General features: G+C 49.8%; 1 protein-coding gene across 1 annotated transcript in view; it reads left to right on the plus strand.

The window, feature by feature from the left end:
• Nucleotides 1-23,146, plus strand: part of NR3C2 (nuclear receptor subfamily 3 group C member 2) — a 219,927-nt gene that overhangs the window by 176,312 nt on the left and 20,469 nt on the right. Inside the window, exons 4-5 of the mRNA XM_064149444.1 lie at nt 8,825-9,163; nt 9,598-9,742. Coding sequence (XP_064005514.1) covers nt 8,825-9,163; nt 9,598-9,742 — 484 coding nt within the window. The remainder of the gene's footprint in view (nt 1-8,824; nt 9,164-9,597; nt 9,743-23,146) is intronic.

Here is a 23,146-nt window from a genome sequence, read left to right on the forward strand (position 1 = left end):
ACACTGCGGAGTCCCAGCACACTGCAGAGGAACTGCTCCATGAGATGTGCCAGCGCTGTGGTGAGCTGCCACCCCCTGTAGGTGTTTGCATTTCACCGCTCCCTATCTTTAGCCCTGAGTATAATCAGGAGGAAATGCATTAAAGTATGATAAGCTTTCTCATTAAGTGGGCACATAATTACCTGGAATAGCATTTTCCAAAAGTAGGTGTGAGTGCTCTGCCATCACGCTGCAAGGGCATCTGGAGCGAGTTCTGTCAGGGGCCAGTTCTGGGCCTGCCGTTCTGCTGCTTGCCTGCCTCGCAAGGCAGAGACTAAATACATACATGTGCAAGTTCTGCTCTGTGGCCAGAAGTGGAATCCAGACTCTTCAGTCCCCCTGTCTGAAGCCATCAGGATGGTGTTTGCCGTGGAGTGCAGAGGAGTGCAGGTTGAGATGTGTGAGAGTGAAACACCTGCAAGCAGCTGTCCAGAGACTGCAGCCAGGCCAGCAGTACAGTTGTGTGATGGTTGTGTGTCACATTTGGAGTCAGCCCTCTAAAGCCATTGCAGTGATATGCAGGTCTCATTTGACACTAAGGCTCTATTCTGCTCTCAGCAGAGCTGGCAAGTGTGGGCCTTGCTGATTCTGCTGGTCAGCACTGCTGGTCGGGGTGGTGGCGATGGCACAGCCTTAGGAAATCGCCACCTGTGTTCCTGCACCAGCTGGTAGGGGCAGCAGGATCTGTGTCCTTGATGGACACACATCTCTCTGGAGGATCTCCAGTCTGGGAGTCTCTGCTGTGTCACTTCATGCCTCTTCCAGTCTTCCACAGACCTTTAAATTTAGAAAGGTTCCCTTCACATCTAAACTGAATCTTCCTTGCTGCCTGAAGAGCATTTGTATAGGTGAGAGACTGCTGGAGAAGAGTGAGGATAAGAAGGAGCTCAGGAAAAAAAAACCAATATAAATCTGTGAGGAAGATTTGAAGAAACTCAATTTATGTCGGTGTAGATGAGAGAAACATATTAAGAAGGGCATGGTGCCAGCTTTTCAGTACAAAAAGTGGTGCAAGACTGGGCAGAGGAATGATAAGTTGTACTTTATGGCCACTGGGGGAACGATGGAGAGAAATCAACTTTTACTGCAGAGAAAATGATACCACGTTGGAGGTGTTGGGGGAAGAGGTAGTGGTTAGATGTTAGGAGAAGATGGGGGATACTGCAGAGTTCCCTTTATTAGAGATTAATAACATAGTGAGTTGGGCAAAGTATAGCTGCACCTGCTCAAAGCAAGAAGATGAACTGCTTCACACACAGTGCTCCCGTGCTTTGCTGGGCTGGAGCAGCGCTGCGCTGCCTGGCGTGTGGGAATCTGCTCCAAGCGCAGCAGAATGCTGACCCGAAAGTCAGCAAAGAGAGCAGCAAGTATTTTTTGCCCAGTTGCCCTCAGCTTTAATAGCAGTTTAAGTGCAGCTAGGCAAAAGAACCAGAATACATTTCATGAGGGCAGTGTCTTGGTAGTGTGCAGTTCTGCAGATGAAAGCAAGCATTGGAAGCTTTCTTTCACCTGTGCTTTGCCTCCCGTCTTGGTATCCTGAATGTGAACCCAGGACAAGAATTAACTTCCATGAGTGTGCCTGGATCTTTGCAGGGTCTGAACAAAGGCAAATCAGATGTGACATACCCAATAGATCAGACTTTGTGCAGGTCTATTGCTTGTCCTTAGGCTGCCCAATCCTGTCAAATTAGAGTGTAACTTCCTGACCAGTAAGCAGTTGTGAATGATGTTGGCAATGCCAAGCTATGTCATTCTTTCACTCCTGCCTCCCACTTCATTCTGCTGGGTTCAACCATTGCCTTGGAGTTTGTTCTCCAATAAAAGATTACTGCTGCTGGTGGAGGATGAGAGATCAGAAGCTTTGCTTTGTTAATGAAGCTGTAGTGATTCCTTGGGCTCATGGCAGATGAGACCATTTTCTACTGCTTTCTGTCTCCTGTGGGTCACACCCACGGGAAGCAGATTTTAAGCTCACATTTTCTGTGTGAAAGCAGAACCTTTATTTTCTTCCTCACCAGCTGCAATCTACCTTTCTTTGTGTGTTTAGACAAACTACTTAGTTTATTCAGAAGATCGTAGAATGGTTTAGGTTGGAAGGGACCTTAAGGATCATCCAGTTCCAACCCCCCACCATAGTCAGGGACACCTCCCACTAGAACAGGTCGCTCAAGGCCCCATCCAACCTGGCCTTGAACACCTCCAGGAAGGGAGCAGCCATAACCTCCCTGGGCAACCTGTGCCAGTGTCTCACTGCCCTCAGTGAGAACCCTTTCTTAACATCTATTTTGAATCTACCTCCTGCCAGTTTAAATCCATTGCCCCTTGTCCTTTTACTACAAGGCGTTGTCAATAGTCCCTCCCCAGCCTTTCTGTAGCCCACTTCAGATCCTGAAGGCCACTCCAAGGTCTCCTCGAAGCCTTCTCTTCTCCAGGCTGCAGAGCCCCAACTCTCTCAGCCTGTCCTCATAGCAGAGCTCTTGCAGCCCTCTGAGCACCTAAAAGCCACTTCAGGAATCACCCTTGAAGGGTCACTGCTTTGCAGGAGTGAAGTCCTTTTGCTAGTGTGTCCCACATAATAAAGGAATCTTGTGCACTGCTGAGCTCCTGCACAACATGTGCCCTGCTTTCACAGGGGCTTTTCATTGCTTCCTTCTCCTGGCAAGGCAGATCAAGCCAGTGACTCATGCCCTTGCCTGGGTGTCTCCCAGCATCATCCCTGCCTTTCCTCTTACGTGTGGAGCAATGCTTGGAGCCACGTTTAGAGGTTCTGCTGCAGCAGCTGTTCCTGAGAATGGTGTTTTGCTTCCCAGTGCGGGTGGTTGGTTTCTGGAAGCTTTAGGCTCCTGCCTGGGTTGTTCTCCTTCTTTCCTGAAGTAGGAGTTCATGCCCTGAAGCAATTCATAGTGCAAATGGGATGGTGCTGGGAGATGTTTGTGTTCCTGCTGTTCACTTTATCCCGTGCATGTGTGTCTGTATATATCAAATGTCTGTATTATTATCTAGAAGTTTCTCAGCAATGTCTCATACCCATTGTGCTAGACACTTAAGTGAAAAAATGTCTGCACCAAGATAGCTTCACATTTTCATATATGTCAAGATACAACAGATTTGGGGGGAGGGAAACACTATTTGTGGTAGCAGTAAAATAGCTAATGAGAACAGATGTCAGCTCACTGAATAAGTGAGGCAAAGGCACCAGGCAAACATGATGAAAAGATTCAGAGGAGGGGAAAAGTGCCATTGTGATGGAGCATCTATCTGCACAGAGATGGCAGCAGGTGAGTGTGTACACTCTGGGCTCAGAGGAGAATCATAGAATCAACCAGGTTGGAGGAGTTCATCCAGTCCAACCTAGCACCCAGCCCTAGACAATCAACCAGACCATGGCACTAAGTGCCCCAGCCAGACTCTGCTTCAACACCTCCAGGGACGGTGACTCCACCACCTCCCTGGGCAGCCCATTCCAATGCCAATCACTCTCTCTGCCAACAACTTCCTCCTGACATCCAACCGAGACCTGCCCCGGCACAATTTAAGACTGTGTCCCCTTTTTCTGTTGCTGGTTGCTTGGCAGAAGAGCCCAACCCCACCTGGCTACAGCCTCCCTTCAGGTAGTTGTAGACAGCAGTGAGGTCACCCCTGAGCCTCCTCTTTTCCAGGAGGCTAGTGGCAGTGGAGAGCTATGCAGGAAAGACCTCAAACACATGGGGTGGAAGTAAGAAAGCTGGCAAGAGTTTTACAAGTGAAGATTCAGCTCTCAGAAACCAGTTGTCCAAATCTGGATTCACTCCAGTCTCCTGCCAGTAGCTGTTCTCAAATGATTAAGTCCTGTCTTTTTGCTGGGTCATAATAAGACTGAGGGTGTAGTAAAGGGATAGTAATTTATAGCCTTACTGGTGCTCAAGACTGTTGAACTGGGTTTAATATGACATCTCAGCTTTCCTCAGTGCCTCTTCAGCAGCACCATTGTCCCTGCCTGGGCAGGTGGGAGCGGCACTGAGGCTGCTAAGCAAGCAAGCTGCTGTTGTGCAGGCTGCTCCCTTTGAGCCCCTGCAAGCACATGTGGTTTTTCAGAATTTACAGGCTTTCCTTTGAACTCCTTGGACTCAGGCCAGCTCTTGTTAAACCCAGGTAAGAGTCTGCCTGTTGCTTCCAGAGGAACAGGGACTCCTCTTTGTGGTGAGACTTGGAGCTTGTTTATTCCTCTGTTATCCTGTAATTCCCTGTTGGAGCTATGGAGGAGGATAGTCGTATGCCCTTGCAATGTCCAACCTCGCATGGCTTTCCAGGTGCCTCACTTTATCTCTTGTTTGCGTTGGTTGCAATGTGCATGGCCTAAAATACTTACTCCACACAATCTGTCAGATATTTGAAGTGTTAACCTCAGGTATACCTGCAGTGTGTCTTCCACTGTTGTTTATTTAACTACTGCTTGATCTCAGATGAGTTAAAAATGCTGGGATTAGAATACCTTATGCTGGGTGCAGTAGCACTGAACAGGAGAGGCAAGAACTGCTGGTGGATGTCATACGCAGTCACTGCTCGTGCAACTGGAAGGAACTTCTTCCCAACAGCTAGTTTGAGTCTTCCTTCTGCCACTTTAAACCCATTCGCCCTTGTCCTGTCATTCTAAGACCTTGTCAGTATTCCCTCCCCAGCCTTCCTGTAGCCCCATTCAGATACTGGAAGGCCGCTCCAAGGTCTCCTCAAAGCCTTCTCTTCTCCAGGCTGCAGAGCCTCAACTCTCTCAGCCTGTCCTCAGAGCAGAGCTGCTGCAGCCCTCTGAGCATCTTGGTGGCCTCCTCTGGACTGGCTCCAACATTTCCGTGTCCTGCTTGTGCTGGGGGCTCCAGAACTGCCCCCAGGACTGCAGGTGGGGTCTGAGGAGAGCAGAGCCAAGGGGCAGAATCCCCTCCCTTGCCCTGCTGCCCACACTGCTCTTGCTGCAGCCCAGCACAGGGTTGTGTCTGGGCTGCACTCACACTGCAGGCTCCTGTGGAGCTTTTCATCTCCCCAGACCCCCAGGTCCTGTTCCTCAGGGCTGCTCTCAGCCATTCACCAAGTGTGAGCAGTGAGTCTCTTATCTGTGTCTTGCCTCCTTGCGTTTCCCAGCAGAATAATGAGTGATATTGGCTGCTCTTGGTTTTTGTTCGTTCTTCTTGCAGCTAAGGATTTAATTTCTCTCAGTAAACCATTCCAATTAGCCTCAAATCAGCACAGGATGAAAGTCTTGTCCTAACCTCAAACAGGTTTCCAGCCTTCAGCTTTGCTGTGTGGAATGTTCTGCCTGGAGGGCCTGTGGCTCTTTGGACACTTCCACGTGGCAGTGCCGACCAGCGGTGTGTTTGCCCACCGACTCCGAGGTGGCTTTGTGGCTTTTATGGCTGGCATTGCAGTTGGAGAGCGAATGTGAAAACCAGCTTCCAGAGCCTGGCTGGGAGTAAGGACTGCTCAGGGTTTGTATTTAATCTTCACTTGTTGGTTTCTGTGGGAGTTACCAAACCAGTTGAGCTACAGCACTGGCGTGAAGCCAAATGAAAAATACAGTTTTCTTCACTGTAAACATGACTGTCAGGCAGTAATGTTTTTCTCAGCTTCATTTTAAAGGCATTATAATGCAAGAAAATGAAACTAAAACACATTTGCACGCCAGTATTATACGTGTAAGAATGTAATTTCTTCTTTCTTTTAATGAAAAACTCTTAGAGAATGGAACAGACAAAATTATGTCCTGCTAAGTATGTAATCAGTTATCCGTGTAGCTTGCTGGAGTTGGCAGACCAATGCATTTCTTGCTCTGATGTAGTTATGGTGACAATGTGGGGTTTTTTTCCCCCTCTGCAAACATGAAAACTATCTAAAGTTTTTTGGTTTAGTCCTGTTTTGATAACATACAAAAAATAGCACTGATAAAGCTTCATGAATAATATCAGCAAGCAGTAACCTCTGTCCGCTCCTTCAGGGCTATGTTTAGGCTCTCTTCTCAGTGGCCCATAGCTCCGTTAACTCATCGTCAGGCATTTGGCTGAACTTGGCCTTTCTTACTCTTTGTTGGGAAATGTGTTAAGGTCAAGCTTTGCCTGTTGGAGAAATGCAAACTGTGTGTAATGCTTACACCAGGGCTGGAAGGGACTTACAGAGGTCATCTGGTCCAAACCCCCTGCAGTAAGCAGGGACACCCCAACTACATCAGGTTGCTCAGAGCTCCATCGAGACAGACCTTGAATATCTCCAGGGATGAGGCCTCAACCACCTCTCTGGGCAACCTCTTCACTGTTACACCCTCGTAGTAAAGAACTTCTTCCTAATGTCCAGTCTAAATCTACCCTGCCCTAGTTTCAAACCATTTCCCCTTGTCCTCTTGCTACATGCACTTGCACACAGCCTCTCTCCAGATCTGCTTCAGACCCTTTTGGGTACTGGAAGGCTGCATTAAGGTCTCTGTGGAGCCTTCCCTCCTCCAGTGTCTCAGCCTGGAGAGGTGCTCCAGCTCTCCAATCATCATTTTTCATGATAGGAAGTGTTGCTGTGTTCCATTGCAGTACCCCATGTTTACCCCAACAAAAAAGCTTTTCTTCTGGATCTTGGGATGAGCCAGCTCCTCAGAGTTCAAGGTAGTATCCCAGCAAGGAAGTGTTGCAAACAAGAGACTATTGTTGCGCTTGGGCGTGCATTGTCCTGTGCCCTGGGCGGCTGTATCCTGCCACGCAGGCGCTGCGAGCTCGCCGCTGCCTCTGGGCAGGCAGCCCTGCTTTCACAGCAGCACTGAAACACCGACGGCTGCTGGCACCAGCAGTGGGCTCAGGGCAGCAGCAGCTCTGCTTTGGGGGAGTTTCTGAAAACATGGACTTTAATAAGTTGACAGTAGAGTCATAAAGCAGCTCTCTGGATCTTTGTGGAGAGTTTTCTGCAGGGTGTGAAGCAGATAAAGCGAGCTTTGGAAACTTCCCAGCGTGGAATGGCATGGAATGCTGAGCTGGGGTGGAAGGGAACGTTTGGATAATGGAGAGGAGGTGTGAGGGGGGCAGAGACAGAGGTTGGCCAGAAAGGATCCTGAGACTGCAGAAAAAGGCACTATATTTAAGGAGAGGCAGGGAGGAGAATTGATGGCAGGGCCCAAAATGTGAGAGACTTGGGGCAGTGCGTGGGCTAAGAAGGGGGTCGGCAGCGCTGTTCTGAGGAGGAGGCTTACTCACTAAAGCCAGTAAAAGGGAAGCCGCAGCAATCAAGAGGCACAAAGGTGAAAGTCCAGACAGGGGTTTTAGTTGTGTACAGGTGGGTCAAAAAGACTATATTTGAGAGAAGTTACTCTGAAGAAGCTGTGAATGTCTAAATGTAGTTCATCACTGACTGATTTTAAGGATGATTTGAGTTACATTTTCCTGTTGTGAAATGAGGAGGACTGGGCTCTTGGCTTGTTTTTTTGTGGGTGGTTCTTTTTGCCATGAGTTCTGTTGCCTTTGCTTTCCTCATGCTGTAAGATCAGGTTAAGGTTGGATACTGGGAAAAACGTCTTTACTGAAACAGTGGTCAGGCACTGGAAGAAGCTGCTAAAGCACATGGTGGAGTCACCATCTGAAGATTTGGGAACATGGCTTCATGAGCCAGCAGTGTGCCCAGGGGAGGTACTGGAATGTGTCCAGAGAAGGATCGCAAGGCTGGGGAGGGGCCTGGAGCACAGCCCTGTGAGGAGAGGCTGAGGGAGCTGGGGGTGTGCAGCCTGCAGCAGAGGAGGCTCAGGGCAGACCTCATTGCTGTCTACAGCTACCTGAAGGGAGGCTGTAGCCAGGTGGGGTTGGGCTCTTCTGCCAGGCAAGCAGCAACAGAAGGGGACACAGTCTCAAGTTGTGCCAGGGGAGGTCTAGGCTGGCTGTTAGGATGAAGTTGTTGGCAGAGAGAGTGATTGGCATTGGAATGGGCTGCCCAGGGAGGTGGTGGAGTCATCATCTCTTGAGATGTTGAAGGAAAGCCTGGCTGGAGCACCTAATGCCATGGTCTGGTTGATTGGCCAGGGCTGGGTGCTAGGTTGGGCTGGATCAGCTTGGAGCTCTCTTCCAACCTGGTTGATTCTATGACCATGGTGGTGTTGGGTTGATGGTTGGACTTGATGAGCTTAGAGGTCTTTTCTAGCTGAAATAACTGTGGCTGTGAGATCATTTTGCTGTAATATCATATCTGTGCTTGATGTGTCAGAGTTGGGAAAGCAACTCATGGAGTGGCAGGCATCTCTTCAAAAAGTGCAGCTGTCTTCCTAGAGAGATCAGTAGAGAAAAGCTGAGAGGGTAACATTAAATAAAAGCAGGAAAAGTTGGGCAAATCATTAGAGAGATGTTGATAGTAGTGAGAAGGGTGCTACACTGACCTCTGGACTGGCTCCAGCACTTCCATGTCCTTCTTGTGTTGGGGGCTCCAGAACTGCACACAGGACTGCAGGTGGGGTGTGAGGAGAGCAGAGCCAAGGGGCAGAATCCCCTCCCTTGCCCTGCTGCCCACACTGCTCTTGCTGCAGCCCAGCACAGGGTTGTGTCTGGGCTGCACTCACACTGCAGGCTCCTGTGGAGCTTTTCATCAACCCAGACCCCCAGGGCCTGTTCCTGAGGGCTGCTCTCAGCCATTCCCCACCCAGCCTGGAGTTGTGCTTGGGATTGCACAAGGTCCAGCGCACAGCTCCTGCGCCTGTTTAGCTTAAGACCTTGGAGGCGATGCTTCTGCTGCATTTGCTCGCGCGCCAGGATTGTGCCAGCTTCCTTTACTGCCCTAACTCTGGTGCTGCTCCTCTTTGCAGCCCGCAAGTCCAAAAAGCTGGGGAAGTTGAAAGGGCTGCACGAGGAGCAGGTGCAGCAGCGGCAGCAGCCACCGCCCCAGAGCCCTGAGGAGGGCACGACGTACATCGCGCCCGTCAGCGAGCCCTCCGTCAACACCGCGCTCGTCCCCCACATGTCCGCTATCTCACCAGCACTTACTCCCTCTCCTGTGAAGATCCTTGAGAGCATCGAACCGGAGATTGTCTACGCGGGATACGACAGCTCAAAGCCAGACACAGCAGAGTACCTGCTCTCCACCTTAAACCGCCTGGCTGGCAAGCAGATGATTCAGGTGGTGAAGTGGGCAAAGATACTTCCAGGTAGGACCAGGAGGCACCCGGTGAGATTTCTCTTCTCTGTTTCTCTCCGCCTGATGAGCTGTTTGCCAGGCAAACTGTGTCTTGACTCTGTGGGTTGCGTTGAAAACCCTCACGGAGCAGGCAGGGAGGGGAGCACAAGCTGAACATCCGAGAGGAGACTGCTGGGGCTTTTGCTCTATGCGATGTTTGTGCCGTGTGTCCGTGAGCAATATCTAGAAAGCTTTCATGTTGAATAAGCACCTCTTAAGGAGAAGAGATGCTTCGTCACTGGCGTGACAAACAGCAGTTTGCTCTTCTCCAGAAGTACACTTGTGGGAGTGTTGCTCTTGCTCACTGATAGCAGCAACAGTAGCGAGCCAGGTGTGGGGTGCTGGTTTGGGCAGCCCTTGTAGAGTGCAGTGTGGTTCATGGGTGTTTTCTGGTTTGATCTCCAGGATTTAGAAACTTGCCTCTCGAGGACCAAATTACTCTAATTCAGTATTCATGGATGTGTCTGTCATCATTTGCCTTGAGCTGGAGATCGTACAAACACACAAACAGCCAGTTCCTCTACTTCGCTCCGGACCTCATCTTCGATGAGTAAGTATCCCTTGACTGTCCTTCTCCGTGCAGGCTGCAGGGGGGACTGTGTCTTTATCCGCTTTTGAGGCACACCTGGAACCTGAGCAAATTTCAGCTGGTTCAGAGTGAAAAAGCAAGGGTGGTTTGTGGCTTTTTTTCAGTGATCTCATTTTCACTGGCAGAGCTCTGATGCTGCCATCCGCTCCTCCTTATGCGTGTGGATGTGCTCACAAACTGGGACCGTCCTGCTGGCTTGGAGTATGGCTGATACACCACCAAGATTTGCAGGGGGAAAAAACCTTCTTTTGGTATCCACTGGATAAAATATCTGAATTCTAGGAAATGTGAGCGCTGCAATTGCCAGGTTTTTTTCAGAGCACTCATATAATGGTGCCTTTGTTAACAGTATACAGCTGTTCCCTCTGTTTTCTTGACAGTCTTAATTACCCTTCTTTGCAACCACGAAGGAAGCCAAAATGTTTCTTCAGTAATGAAACATAACTTCTTTTATGATGCTTTCAGACAAAAAGAAGGATCAACCAAGGAACCATTCCTTGGGATTGTCTGTGTGTTCCTCCCTATTTTAACTCTATGGTTTAGTGCTTTGCCTCTTGATGGGGATAATTCAGTTTGTCTTTCATTTGCTTAGTGTTTATTCCAAAACAGTAAAGACAAAATGTAGGCAAATGCACAGGCAGTCAAACGGGGGTCACGTCATGCACTTATCCCAGAAGGCTGTGGGGGCTTCTGCAGGTAAGAATGGGGTATAATCAATGGGATATGGTGGCCTTGAAGAAAGGAGGGGGGGGGAAGGTAGTAAAAGAATAAACAAAACCTCCCTCATTGCTCAGTCTCCTGAAGTGTTCTCAAATATTGTTTCTTGGGGAAGATGCTTTGTTGTTGTCTGTCTTAATAGTCTCCCTTTGATTTAGGAATTCCTAAATAATTAATGTGTATGAGATAGGTCCCAAGGTGGTGGAACTATCAAAGGAGGATGGTTTGGGGTTTTTTGTTTGTTTTTCAAGAGGAGGAAGTGGTGATTCACTGAACGTGGCTGAAAATGTAGTGTCAAACGTTCTCCTTGCTGCCAGCCCCTCTGCCGTGACCTGGACATCAGAGAATCACCACAGACAAGTTTCTGTAGCTAAAGCTAAGTGAAAATGTGGACTTTGAAGAGTTTAGTTCTCATGGGGAAATGCAGACTAGAAGTTCAAAGAAAGCAGCAGCTTCCTTTCATCTGAAGGAAGTCATCTGAGGGGGGTCAAATTTTATTGGGCAGGGAAATCAATCCCACTGGTAAATAAAAGTCGTGGTGCATTGCTGGCATTCTGGATACTGCAGCTGGAAGTGGCTTCCAGAAGCTGAGATCAGCTGAGAGTTTTATGTTGCAAGCCTGGAAGGCAGGTCCCTGCAGAATTACACTGAGGCTGAGGTTGGGAGGCATTCAGGGAAAAGCAGTGCAAAACCAAACCAGCCCAGTCCAGATGTGTCTGCAGGGCAGGGCCTGCTCACCTACCTGTTTAACTATGTGCTCATTGCAGAGCTACTGGCTTTGTGAAGAGAAAAAACCAAATCACCAGGAGCTGTGCTGGGCTGTGAGATCTGGGACAGGGGCTTCTGAAGTGGCTGATCAGGGCAAGACATGTCCTTTGCAGGCAGAAGGGTTCAGTGCTCACCCACGAATGGTGATGGACTCATCTCTGGAACAAGTTTTTGCTCATTTCAGTCGTGTTGATGAGACTTGTGGGAGACATTTGCTCCAGTTTTCCCACGTTGCTGCTGCTCAGGGTGGTACTGGTGAGGCTGCATTCGGAGTTTGAGCTTTGGGCTCCCCAGCTCAGGAACCACAGAGGGTAGTGAGGGGCAAGGGAGCAGCCAGATGACGACCATGCAGTGGGGCTTTAATTGCAGCCTTCAGCAATTGAGGCTGGCCTTATTTTAAGTATTACCCTTTTTTTTGTCAACTTAAGGCCCAAACTGGTCTTGCCTTTACTTTAGAGTACCATGAGCATGGGAATGTGGTGTGTAGTTAGAACCCTTGTGGCACAGAAACAGAGGTCTGTCTTTAGCAGACTTCCCTAGGGTTCACTTGGTGCAACTTTTTGAGTGTTTCACAGAATAAGAGGTTGGAAGGAGCCTTTGGAGATCATCTTGTCCTGTCCAACCCCTCTTGGAATTTTAGGACATGTATTAGTTGGTGCAAAATGAAAGGGAGATGCTTTTAAATGACTTTTTCTTCTGGCGTGAGTTCTGTTGCTGGTATGATGTGGCCAAGGTTCTCTTGGTATTTCTTCCTATTGTGTCTGGAGAGGTCATTTCCCGTCTCTGTGCAAGAAGTAACTGGGAAGGTCCCAGGCCAGTAGCGTGCACTTGGTGCCCCAGAGGCTTCAGCGTTTTCTTCAATGAACAGTTTAAAAAGAGTGAAAGTAGAGGCTGGCACTAGCAGAGTTATGCTGCTTTGTTTCACAAGCAATGAGTTTTCCGTTCACTCTTAACTGTTGTGAATAAAAGGAAGTCGTAATGTTTCTGGAAGACCATGATATATGATCTTGTTTTCTTTCTTACTCTGAAGGCCTCTAAACAAGAGGACCAACAGAAAAAGACCTCTGGTTGTTGTAACAGCTGTGAAATGTACCTTCCATTGTATAAATGCAGCAGAAAATGACTCCCTCCTAGTGCGAATATGAGGGCTGGAGATGCTTGCCTGGCTTCACCTAGCAGTGTAGCAGAGCTAATGGAGGCTGCTCTTTGCTGTCATGGGTCAGGCCCACCTTCCAGTGCTCTGGGTGGTCTTGGAGTAAATGCAGATCCAGACAGGTGATTCTGCTCTGCCAAGACCTCCCCTGGAGTACTGTGTCCAGCTCTGGGGCCCTCAACACAGGAAGGACATGGACTTGCTGGAGCGGGTGCAGAGGAGGCCACAAAGGTGATGAGAGGGCTGGAGCAGCTCTCCTGTGAAGAGAGCTTGGGGGCATTGGGGCTGTTCAGCCTGGAGAAGGCTCCAAGGAGACCCTAGAGCAGCATTGCCATGTGTAAGTGGGACCTCCAGGGAGGCTGGGGAACTGCTGTTTAGAAGGGCTTGGGGGACAGGACAAGGGCAGTGATTTGAAACTAGAGCAGGGCAGATGTAAGTTAGACAAAGCCAAAGGTCTGTATGCAGTTTGGGACAGGGCTTGTGGCCATGCTGGTGTTAGGTTGCACTTGGACTCCATGATCTTAGAGGTCTTCTCCAACCAAAACAACTCCATGATTCTGTGTAAGTTTAGTTTCAATCCACAGCCAATCTTTAAAAGACCATCATTTATGTAATCACAGAACCAAGCAGGTTGGAAGAGAGCTCCAAGCTCAGCCAGCCCAACCTAGCACCCAGCCCTAGCCAATCAAACAGACCATGGCACTAAGTGCCCCAGCCAGGCTTGTTTTGTACACCTCCAGGGACAATGACTCCACCTCCTCCCTGGGCAGCCCATTCCAATGCCAGTCACTATCTCTGGGAAGAACTTCCTCCTGACATCCAGCCTAGACCTCCCCTGGCACGACTTGAGACTCTGTCTGAACTCCTGTCGCAGAGAAAGGCTCTTCTAAAGGATGACTCTTGCATAGGTAGTAGCGGTCTAAAGGTACCACAGGACTGTTCTCAAGGCTGCCAGCTCAAATCCAAGAAGCTGCAAAATTCCAGGATGGAGGTGTTCTGTGAAATCATGGTTTGAGCCCTTTGGGAACAGGCTTGGAAGGCTGTATCCATAACCAAACCTTTAAGATCTGTTATCCTGTGAAATGTTTCCCCTGTGGCTCCTTCCTTTTGTGTCAGTCAGGCCAGACGAGTTGCAGGGATGATGCAGGATTATGCAGCCAGAGACTGTTGGATTGTTGCTTCGTTTGTTGCCAGCAAGGAAGCCTTACCTTGAACAGATCCAGGGATTTGGGAGAACAGAGAGATACTAATGGGAAAGATTTTCTGAAGACACAGCAAAAGACTATCCCTGATTCAGGACCTAAGCTCTGAGACATTTTAGGTTTCTGTGGCAAAGTAATGGAAATCCCCCAGGAAATGGGGAAAAAAATGACAATTGTTTAACTCAAGGGAGAGAGAAAATTTCTCTTAAGACTCAACCAAAGACTTCAGCTGAAATTTTCTGATCTAATTCCACCTGAGGCAGGCATATGCATCGACAGTTTCAGTCCAGAGCCTTCAACTGCTAAAATGATACACAAGGAGGAAGCCAAAGCAGTGCTGCTTGCAATGGGCACAAGGACAAAGGTAAAGGATGCAGCAAAAATACAATGTCTTTTGACACTACCTTAATTCAAGGGAGCTGAGGGTGTGCAGCCTGCAGAAGAGGAGGCTCAGGGCAGACCTCATTGCTGCCTACAACTACCTGAAGGGAGGCTGTAGCCAGGTGGGGTTGGGCTCTTCTGCCAGGCAAGCAGCAACAGAACAAGGGGACACAGTCTCAGGTTGTGCCAGGGGAGGTCTAGGCTGGATGTTAGGAGGAAGTTGTTGTCAGAGAGAGTGATTGGCATTGGAATGGTCTGCCCAGGGAGGTGGTGGAGTTGCTGTGCCTGGAGGTGTTGAAGCAGAGTCTGGCTGGGGCACTTAGTGCCATGGTCTGGTTGATTGTCTAGGGCTGGGTGCTAGGTTGGGCTGGATCAGCTTGGAGGTCTCCTCCAACCTGGTTGATTCTGCGATTCTGTGATTCTAAGCTTTGCAGAATTGAGCCCTTTGCTTCAGGGAACAATCTAAAATGTGATTTTTTAAGACATAGTCCTGGAAGGCAGGGAAGTTAGTTTCAAATTCCTTTGGTCTCTCTCTTATGCTGGATGAATTAATAATTGCACTAACAGCTGAGCCAACTCCTTCTCTGGCTGTGTCCTTTGGCAGGAGGAGGCCCCAGCAGTTCTGAAGGCAGGCAGCATGACAGTTTAGGCCCTAGGAGAAATCTGATGGTCCGAATCTGTCAGTAGCAGCAGGTTGTGTTTGTGGTGTGGAAGTCGGATGCCGGAGTCCCAGAGCAAGCCGAGGGCTGCTCCATCTTGCTCACGTTTCTGTGATGGGCTCGGGCACTTGCTGTCTCGCCAGCTAGCCTTGGCAACTTCCCAGGTATCTGCTTCCACCCATACATTAAGTCAGGGCATTGGCTGGCAACCTTTCAGAGGCTGAGGAAGGAGTAAAGAGCATTTATGAGCACAGCACTGCCAACAGAAACCTATCAGGAGCCAAGATGTGGTGCGACAGGGATCCTCACTCCCCCAACGTGGGAAACCAGTGGGAGCAGTGGGATATGGGCTGCCTTTGGGGCCACAGCTTGTGCTCCCAGCACATATTCCTCTCCCTGCTGGAAGCCAGAAACCACATTCCTCCTGGGGAGCTGCCAGGCTTATGCACTGCTTCCCCTAAGAAACAGGTATGGTGCTTTTCATCTCTGCATAGGGCGAGAGCCCAGTGGATGGCATTGCTGACGGGTGCTGACGGTCAAGCTGCCTCTCCTCTTGGGCAGCCCTTGGTTTCTGCTGCCATGAAGAATCCAGAGGGGGTAGCCTGAGGTGGGAGCTCCCCCACAGCTCCTGATTTTCCTTGTCATGCAATCACAGAATCATTTTGGTTGGAAAAGACTTTTGTGTCCTTGAGTCCAGTTATTCTCTGACTCTGCTAAGGCTGGTGCAGCACAACATCTCTGCCTCTACAAAACAGCTCCAGGAAAGGGAATTCAACCACCTCCCTGGGCAGCCTGTGTCAGTCTTTGAGAGCCCCTTCTGTTAAGAAGTGTCTTCTAATGTCCAGCCTAAACCTCCCGTAGCACAAGTTGAGGCCATTTCCTCTCCTACCATCACTTGTTACTAGGGAGAAGAGCCCAACCACCACCTGGCTTTTGGGGAGTTGTAGAGAGCAATGAGGTCTTCCCTCAGCCTTTCTTTACTCCAGACTATAGACCCCCAGCTCACTCAGCCTGTCCTCCCCAGCCCTGTTCTCCAGACCCTTCACCAGTTTCATTGCTCTTCTCTGAACCTATTCCAGCACCTCACTGTTCTTCTTGTAGTGAGGGCCTCAAAACTGAACCCAGCACTCAAGGTATGCCCTCACCAGTGCTGAGTGCAAGGGGACAGCCACTTCCCTGGTCCTGCTGGCCCCACCTCTAGTGATCCAGGTCAAGATGCAGTTGGCCTTCTTGGCCACCTGGGCAGATGCTGGCTCTTGATCAGCATCCCCAGGTTTTTCTCTGCTGGGCAGCTTTCCATCCACTCTGCTACAAACCTGGAGTGTTGTTGGGGCTGTTGCTTTAAGTTTTGCACAGTCTCTTTGTAGACTTCCAAACCATTGGAGCTTTTGGAAGAAGAGACTCAGACTCCAAAATAACTTACTACTTGTAGCAGATTTACCCAGATTATCTTATTTAGTACTCCACTTATACCTAGCTATAAAACAGCAATGATGTAATGATATGGGATGCTGGAAGAGTTGGGTAGTGCTGAGGCACCATGTTGGAGACACTTTAGTACATTAAAGCACAGCATCAATATTGCAGCAGCATTTTGCAGGTGCACCAAATGGCTCCTGTGCTCTCTGCTTCCTTGCTTCTGGCATTTTTCTTGCTTTGTCATCCACAGCAGAAAGAATAAATCATAGGTGTGTGAGTGTGCAGGTTCTGAATTTCCCAGCCCTACTATTTTCTTCCGACTGTCATCAGATTTTCATCTTAGTCCAGGAGCTGAGGATTTGCCTGACAAAAGCCAGCACTAGGCACTGTACAAGGTACCTGGAACTCGTGAAAAAGGAGTTGAAAAACTGGGGCCAGTTTTCACCAGCACTTGGATCAGCAATGTCTGCTCTCCATCTCCAGAAGGGTTGCATCACCTCGTGCAGCTCAGCCCTTACGTTGTAAAGGTTTCAGTAGAATCTGCAGGGTACAGAATATTCTGTAGAAGAGGAGCAAGAGCACAATGTAGTGAGTGATGTGTGGCTGGTGCTGAGGGCTGCTAAGGAGAAGCTTCAGGATGTGGGCTCTGGACTGAGAATCATAGAATCAGTCAGGGTTGGAAGGGACCACAAAGATCAGCCAGTTCCAACCCCCCTGCCATGCCCAGGGACACCCTACCCTAGAGCAGGCTGCCCACAGCCTCAGCCAGCCTGGCCTCAAACACCTCCAGCCATGGGACCTCAACCACCTCCCTGGGCAACCCATTCCAACCTCTCACCACTCTCATGCTCAACAACTTCCTCCTCACCTCCAGGCTGAATCTCCCCACCTCCAGCTTTGCTCCATTCCCTCCAGTCCTGCCACTCCCTGACAGCCTAAAAAGTCCCTCCCCAGCTTTCTTGTAGGCCCCTTCAAATACTGGAAGGCCACAAGGAGGTCACCTCGGGGCCTCCTCTTCTCCAGACTGCACAGCCCCAACTCTTTCAGTCTGTGCTCACAGCAGAGCTGCTGCAGCCCTCTGAGCATCTTTGTGGTCCTTCTCTGGACACTCTCCAACATCTCCACACCCCTCTTGTAATAGGGCTCCAGAGCTGGATGCAGCACTCCAGGTGGGGTCTCAGCAGAGTGGAGTAGAGGGAGAGAATCACCTCTTGCCCTCGAGAAGTGGCTGTCCTTCCAGCCATTCCGCTGGCTGCCTTCCTGCTTTGCAGTGCACTCTGGATGGCTTTTTCACTACAAAATGCACTCATCTACTCCAGTGATGATTGCATTAGCTAAGTGAGCAGTGCCATGCACATCACTGCAGCAACGTGAGGAAAACCCTTCCTTTAGAGTGCAGGACTTAACTTCCAGCACAATGCACAAAGGTGGTATGGAAGTGCCCCCCGTGTGAAGCTTTAAAGTTTAAAAGCACAGAGGTCGATATTAGCAACAGGGGAATCACAGAATGGGTTGGGTTAGGAGGGCCCTTAAGGATTATCTAGTTCCAACCCCCTGCCCTGGTCAGGGACACCTCCTGCTCGATCAGCTTGCTCAAGGCCCCATCCAACCTGGCTTTGAACACTTCCAGGCACGGAGCCTCCACACCTCCTCTGGGCAACCTGTTGCAGTGCCTCACTGCTCTCCTGGGGCAGAACTGCTTCTTCATGCGTTACCCCGTGGCCTGTCACTCCATGCCTTTGCAAAAAGTCCCTCTCCAGTTGTCCTGCAACCCCTTTCATATCCTGGAAGGCTGCTCTTAAGGCCTCTTCTCCAGGCTGAGAAACAGGGAATCCATTTTTCAAACCAGACAGTTGATGTGGAGCAGATGAAGCAGAGAGGTGTGGGGAAACAGCTTCAGTAGATGGGGATTTGTGGGGAGTTTCTGTGCTAATCTTGCCATGGGATGTGAATGTGCAGAGGATTTTGTAGCATGGAGGAAAGTCGAACATTAATTTAAGCATCCAGCTGTGGCTCAACTGAATAGCTTAGATTGTGTTTCAGACCTGCCTTTGCTGTCGCCTGGCACTTTCGTTGTTCCTCATACCCTCTCCTGGTGCGCCGCTGGGAGCTGGGACCTCTGGGGCTCGGTGGTGTGTAAGGCAGTGCGGGGACGCCGCTGCCTCTCTGCGCCCTTTTGCTGCTGGAGCCTCTAAGTCCTCCTGGTGTTCAGATTTCTATGGTAACAGCAGGAAGTGTAGGAAAATAAGCTGCATATGGAACAGCGGCAGATTTTTGTTCTTTTAACCTTATGCCTCGGTGGGGGGTGGCGGTAGTGGTGCTGCTGATTGCTTAGCCGATCTGTGGGCCGAGATAAAGCCACTATGTCACTTCTTCCGTTGCTGAAAAGGTGTCCTTCCTCCCCCGGGTAGGCTTCTGCAGGAGGCTGGCTGTTAGCCCTGGCGGGTCCTTTTGCAAGCGCCTAGTCCCGTAGTGCCTCCAGCTAGGGAGTTTGTTGCCTGCCACTCTCCGAGTCCTTCCTCCTCCTGAGCAGTGCCGCAGTGCTTGCTGATAAGAGTTGTCAGTGTCCTTCCTTTGCTAATCAGTGGTGTGCATTGCTCATCATTTCGTTCAAAGGTCTGCAAGCACTCCTGGATGATCCTGCCTGCAGGAGTTTTGCCTGCATCTGTTACCTAGAGAAGGAGTACTGTATCCATAGTGTCCATTTTTTATAGAGATTGTTAATATTTACTTTTTTTCACAAAGTGCAGCTCAATTCCCGTCCAGAGAGGGACATGAAAGGGTTTTGTTACATACCCAGCCTAAACCAGTGCAGGCACAGCAGGGATTCTGAAGAGCTACTGTCGTGTCTCTGTGTAATAGATGCAGTATGCCCCAGCTACGTTTTCCAAGTCTCGTTTTCCTGTTTCTTTGTAAACAGGCCAATGACTGAGCAAAGCAGGAGGCTCTCTAAGTTCCTAAAGGCTCTTGCAATGCCCTTTTAGCCAAAGCACTCTGGAAGTTTACAACTGAAACTGTCAAGGAAAACAGGAGATAAAGGAGTTCTAAGGAGATAGGTAAGAAGGTGCAAACTGTGAGGCGAAAGATGTGTTCAGCACAGCTAATCATCCCCTAAACGGGGCAGCGGCAAAGGAGGAGTAAGGTCAGGACTAGGGGGAAATGACACTTGATTGCCCGTTCCAGCAGGCAGGGACTTAGGGACTTTCTGAACAGGAAGTTGTGCTTAGTAACCTTTCTGAACCCTTCTTCTGTGAATTCATAGAATCATAGAATCAACCAGGTTGGAAGAGACCTCCAAGCTCATCCAGCCCAACCTAGCACCCAGCCCTAGCCAGTCAACCAGACCATGGCACGAAGTGCCCCAGCCAGGCTTTGCTTCAGCACCTCCAGGGATGGTGACTCCACCACCTCCCTGGGCAGCCCATTCCAATGCCAGTCACTCTCTCCAGCAACAACTTCCTCCTAACATCCAGCCTAGATCTCCCCTGGCCCAGCTTGAGACTTTGTCCCCTTGTTCTGTTGCTGGTTGCCTGGGAGAAGAGGCTGACCCCACCTGGGTCAGTCACAGCAGTGCATTTGAGTGCATTTGTAGCCCTGACATCTAAAACCTTCTGTGACAGTCACTTCTGCAGTTTAGTTACATCTGCTTGTGGGAACTGTTTCTGAAGCTGAGAGCTGACAGTGCAGTGGAGTGCCACTCCATTCCTGTGCCTGGCGTAAGAGTGGGCACATTCCTTTGCACCCCCTGGTGCCAGTTACCGCTTGCAGGTCTCTGCAGGTGCCCTCGTCTCTTCCGGGAGCTGAGGAATCAGCTGCTCCATTTGATCTCGCCTTACACAGCACTCATTTGCAACCTGGGACTGCCTTCATCTCCTCTCGCAGTGCCTTTGCCAGCCTGTTGTGTTAATTCTGGGAGGGGACCAGCCGGACGCTCTCCTCAGAGCACGGTGGGTTTATGCTGTAGCAAAATTATGACATCTGTCTTGCTCTCAAGTCTTCTTCTCTTACCATTAGTAACACTGAGCAAGCATTTTCAAAAGGCAGAAGACCCCAAAACCTCTTCCAGGTTACACTTAGGTCTCCTTACTGTGTGATGTTTGTTAGTTTAGAGCCAGTCACTTTGTACGTCTGGTGTGAGCCGGCGCTGCTGTCGGCATTGCCTTGCAGTCAGTGCTCGTCACCTCCCGTTCTGCCAGCCAGCCACCAAAGGCTCCTCAGCACTTTCGCACAGGCAGCTCACTCTTTCATCATCTGGAGCCATCAGCAAGCTCTGTCACTTCCACAGGTCTGGGTTGTGTGGGGTTTTTTTCAGATGATATATGAGCACAGTTTCCAGCCCAGGTGCCCGTGCAGAGCTCTGTGAGCCTTCCTTGGTAACCTCCATTACTTGTGAGAGGTGTCCATTTATTATTGTCCTTGGTCTCCTATTTTTAAGCTGCTAATGCTCCGTGAAGAGCTCTCCTCCTTATCCTTAAGTCATCTTTAAGAGCTTCCAGGAGATCATAGAATGCTTTAGGTTGGAAGGGACCCCAAAGCTCATCCACTTCCAGCCCCCTGTCATAGGCAGGGACACCTCCCACTAGAACAGGTCACTCAAGCCCTCATCCAACCTGGCCTTGAACACCTTCCTGGGCAACCTGTTCCAACATCTCACCACCCTCACTGCAAGGAACCCTTTCCTAACATCCAGTTTGAATCTCCTCTCTGCCAGTTTAAACCCATTCTTCCTCATCCTGTCATTACAAGGCCTTCTCAGTAGTCCCTCCCCAGCATTCCTGTAGCCCCTTTCAGATACTGGAAGGTCTCCTCCAAGCCTTCTCTTCTCCAGTCTGCAGAGCCCCAGCTCTTGTAGCCTGACCTCAGAGCAGGGCTGCTGCAGCCCTCTGAGCATCTTGGTGGCCTCCTCTGGACTGGCTCCAACACTTCCATGTCCTGCTTGTGCTGGGGGCTCCAGAACTGCACTCAGGACTGCAGGTGGGGTCTGAGGGGAGCAGAGCCAAGGGGCAGAATTCCCTCCCTTGCCCTGCTGCCCACACTGCTCCTGAGGTGTTTTTCACATCTTCAGAACCCCACTTTGCGGCAGTTGCATCCCCATGCACATCCCTCCTGGTGCAGAGCGGAGCGGTCCCAGAGCAGCCATTCCCGGTGCCAGCACGCCGACAGACGGCCGTGCAGCCAGGCCCGAGCCGCACGCCCCGGTTTGCTGTGTGTGGGAAACCAGGGCAGAGGAGGTGGAAGGGAGTTGGTGTTTGCTTAGGTCTCATCCCATACGGCCGTGGGATGCAGCTAGACCTGCACTTGCGAAGCTTTTTGCCGTGCAGATGTTGCCTGTCCGGAGCAGCCCAGCCGTGTGCTGTCGCCGGAGTGCACATTTCGTTCTCTGCTAGCGCTCCTCTTCCCCTCCTTTGGCTAGGTACAGGCAGCAGCCGTGCTGGCCTCTGAGCCCCCCAGCGCTGCCTCCCCAGCCCCAGGCCCCTTTTAAGAACTCAGTCACGTTTTTTGCCTTCCACACCTTTTATAAGGGCAGCTTAAGCAATAAGCTGCACAGCACAGTCAGTAGTTCAGCAGTTCCATATTTAAGTTACTTTACAGCTCATGGATGGATGCCATCTGGTCTTGGTGATTTATTACTCTTGATGTTACTGTATTTCTTTTCTCTTCCTGAACCTCTCCTACTCACACTTTAGTCTTAAACTAGCTCTTACACTCACTGACTGAGAAAGGAGACCTGTACAGAGCCTTCCTGGACACCTTTACACCCATGCAAAGATTGTATTGAACTTTTCTACTGTGGCCTGATTCTTCCCAAAAACCTCTTTCTCATCCCGATCATCTGCTGGCCTAGTGGATCTTTCCGGCAGGTTTCCAGCTTGTGGTGTGTTTGAAAGGGTTGGGCTGTTAGCTCTTGTGACTTGGTCATGAAGACTAGCCCAGGGATTCTGCACTGGACTTGGCAGGATTATGCTCTCTCAGTACTGTCTCTGCATGACATCCACAAGCTTTCAGGAGGGTGTCTTTTTTCTTCTCTCCAGGTCCATGCAGAAGGGGCTAGGGTAAAGGAGAGGTTTGTTGCTCTCAGTGTCTGAACATGGTGCTGCTTGAGTCTTCCTTCACATCAGTGAACCTTTTGGTGACATCTCCAAATGCTTTTGACATGCACAGTGCTTCAAATCCCTACTTCCCCTCTAGAGTTAAATACAAATCTTCCAGATGAAAAGAAAAATTAGAATGTAGTTCCTCTGACCTGGTGTGAGAGGGATGAGAAGTCATGCTTCACTTGGCTGCCAAGAAAATGCCAGGCTTTGCATAACAGCCTGAGCAGAGTCTTGTTTTGAGAGGCAGTGTTGGCACAGGAGGACGATTGCTGCTGCATGGAACGTAACAGCTGATGAAGCACTGTGAGTGACAGTGAGCCCTGGCATAATGGATGTGTAAAGCAATACCTGGTGGGCACCTCTTGTGGCTGGTGATAGCTTTCTCTGGTGAACGTGAAGAGCATTTATTGTCATGTGTACACTAGCATCACTTCTTACTGAACGTGGCATTTTGGTACAGGAGGCATAATGATGTCTGGTCTCATTTAGGCTGGGACTTGTCTCTTGGAATGCAAATGCAAACCAAAAGAGAGTATTTGGTAGCAGCATTCTGCTAGCTGTGTAACTAACTGTTAATTCCAGCAGATAACTTGGGTTGTTTTTACTATTGATGTGCTTGGGATTTTAGGGTTACATAACTGGGTGATGATTAAGCTGGATTTTAGCAAGAGTTTGCTGTTGCTGATTGGAAGCTGAAGCTCTCCTTTGGCAATCATTATCTGTGAGCTGTTGTCGGTCCTGTTGTTGATGGGCATGGAACAGGAGAAGGCTCAGCTGAATCTTTAAAGCAGCTCTAAATGTCTCTGTTACCTGGGATTGCTCTCTCTAGGACCACCAGGAAGACTTTCTTGGGAGAAAACTAATTTTCAGAACTAACTCCTATAAGTTCACCATAAAAGTTGCCAGCTTCATGTGCGTGGGTGGCTAAAGCCCACAAAATACCAGCTGTGTCTGTAGATCTGCTCTGATGT

This window comes from Pogoniulus pusillus, chromosome 10, assembly GCF_015220805.1.
Source record: "Pogoniulus pusillus isolate bPogPus1 chromosome 10, bPogPus1.pri, whole genome shotgun sequence".
In the NCBI taxonomy this organism is placed as follows: Eukaryota; Metazoa; Chordata; class Aves; order Piciformes; family Lybiidae; genus Pogoniulus; species Pogoniulus pusillus.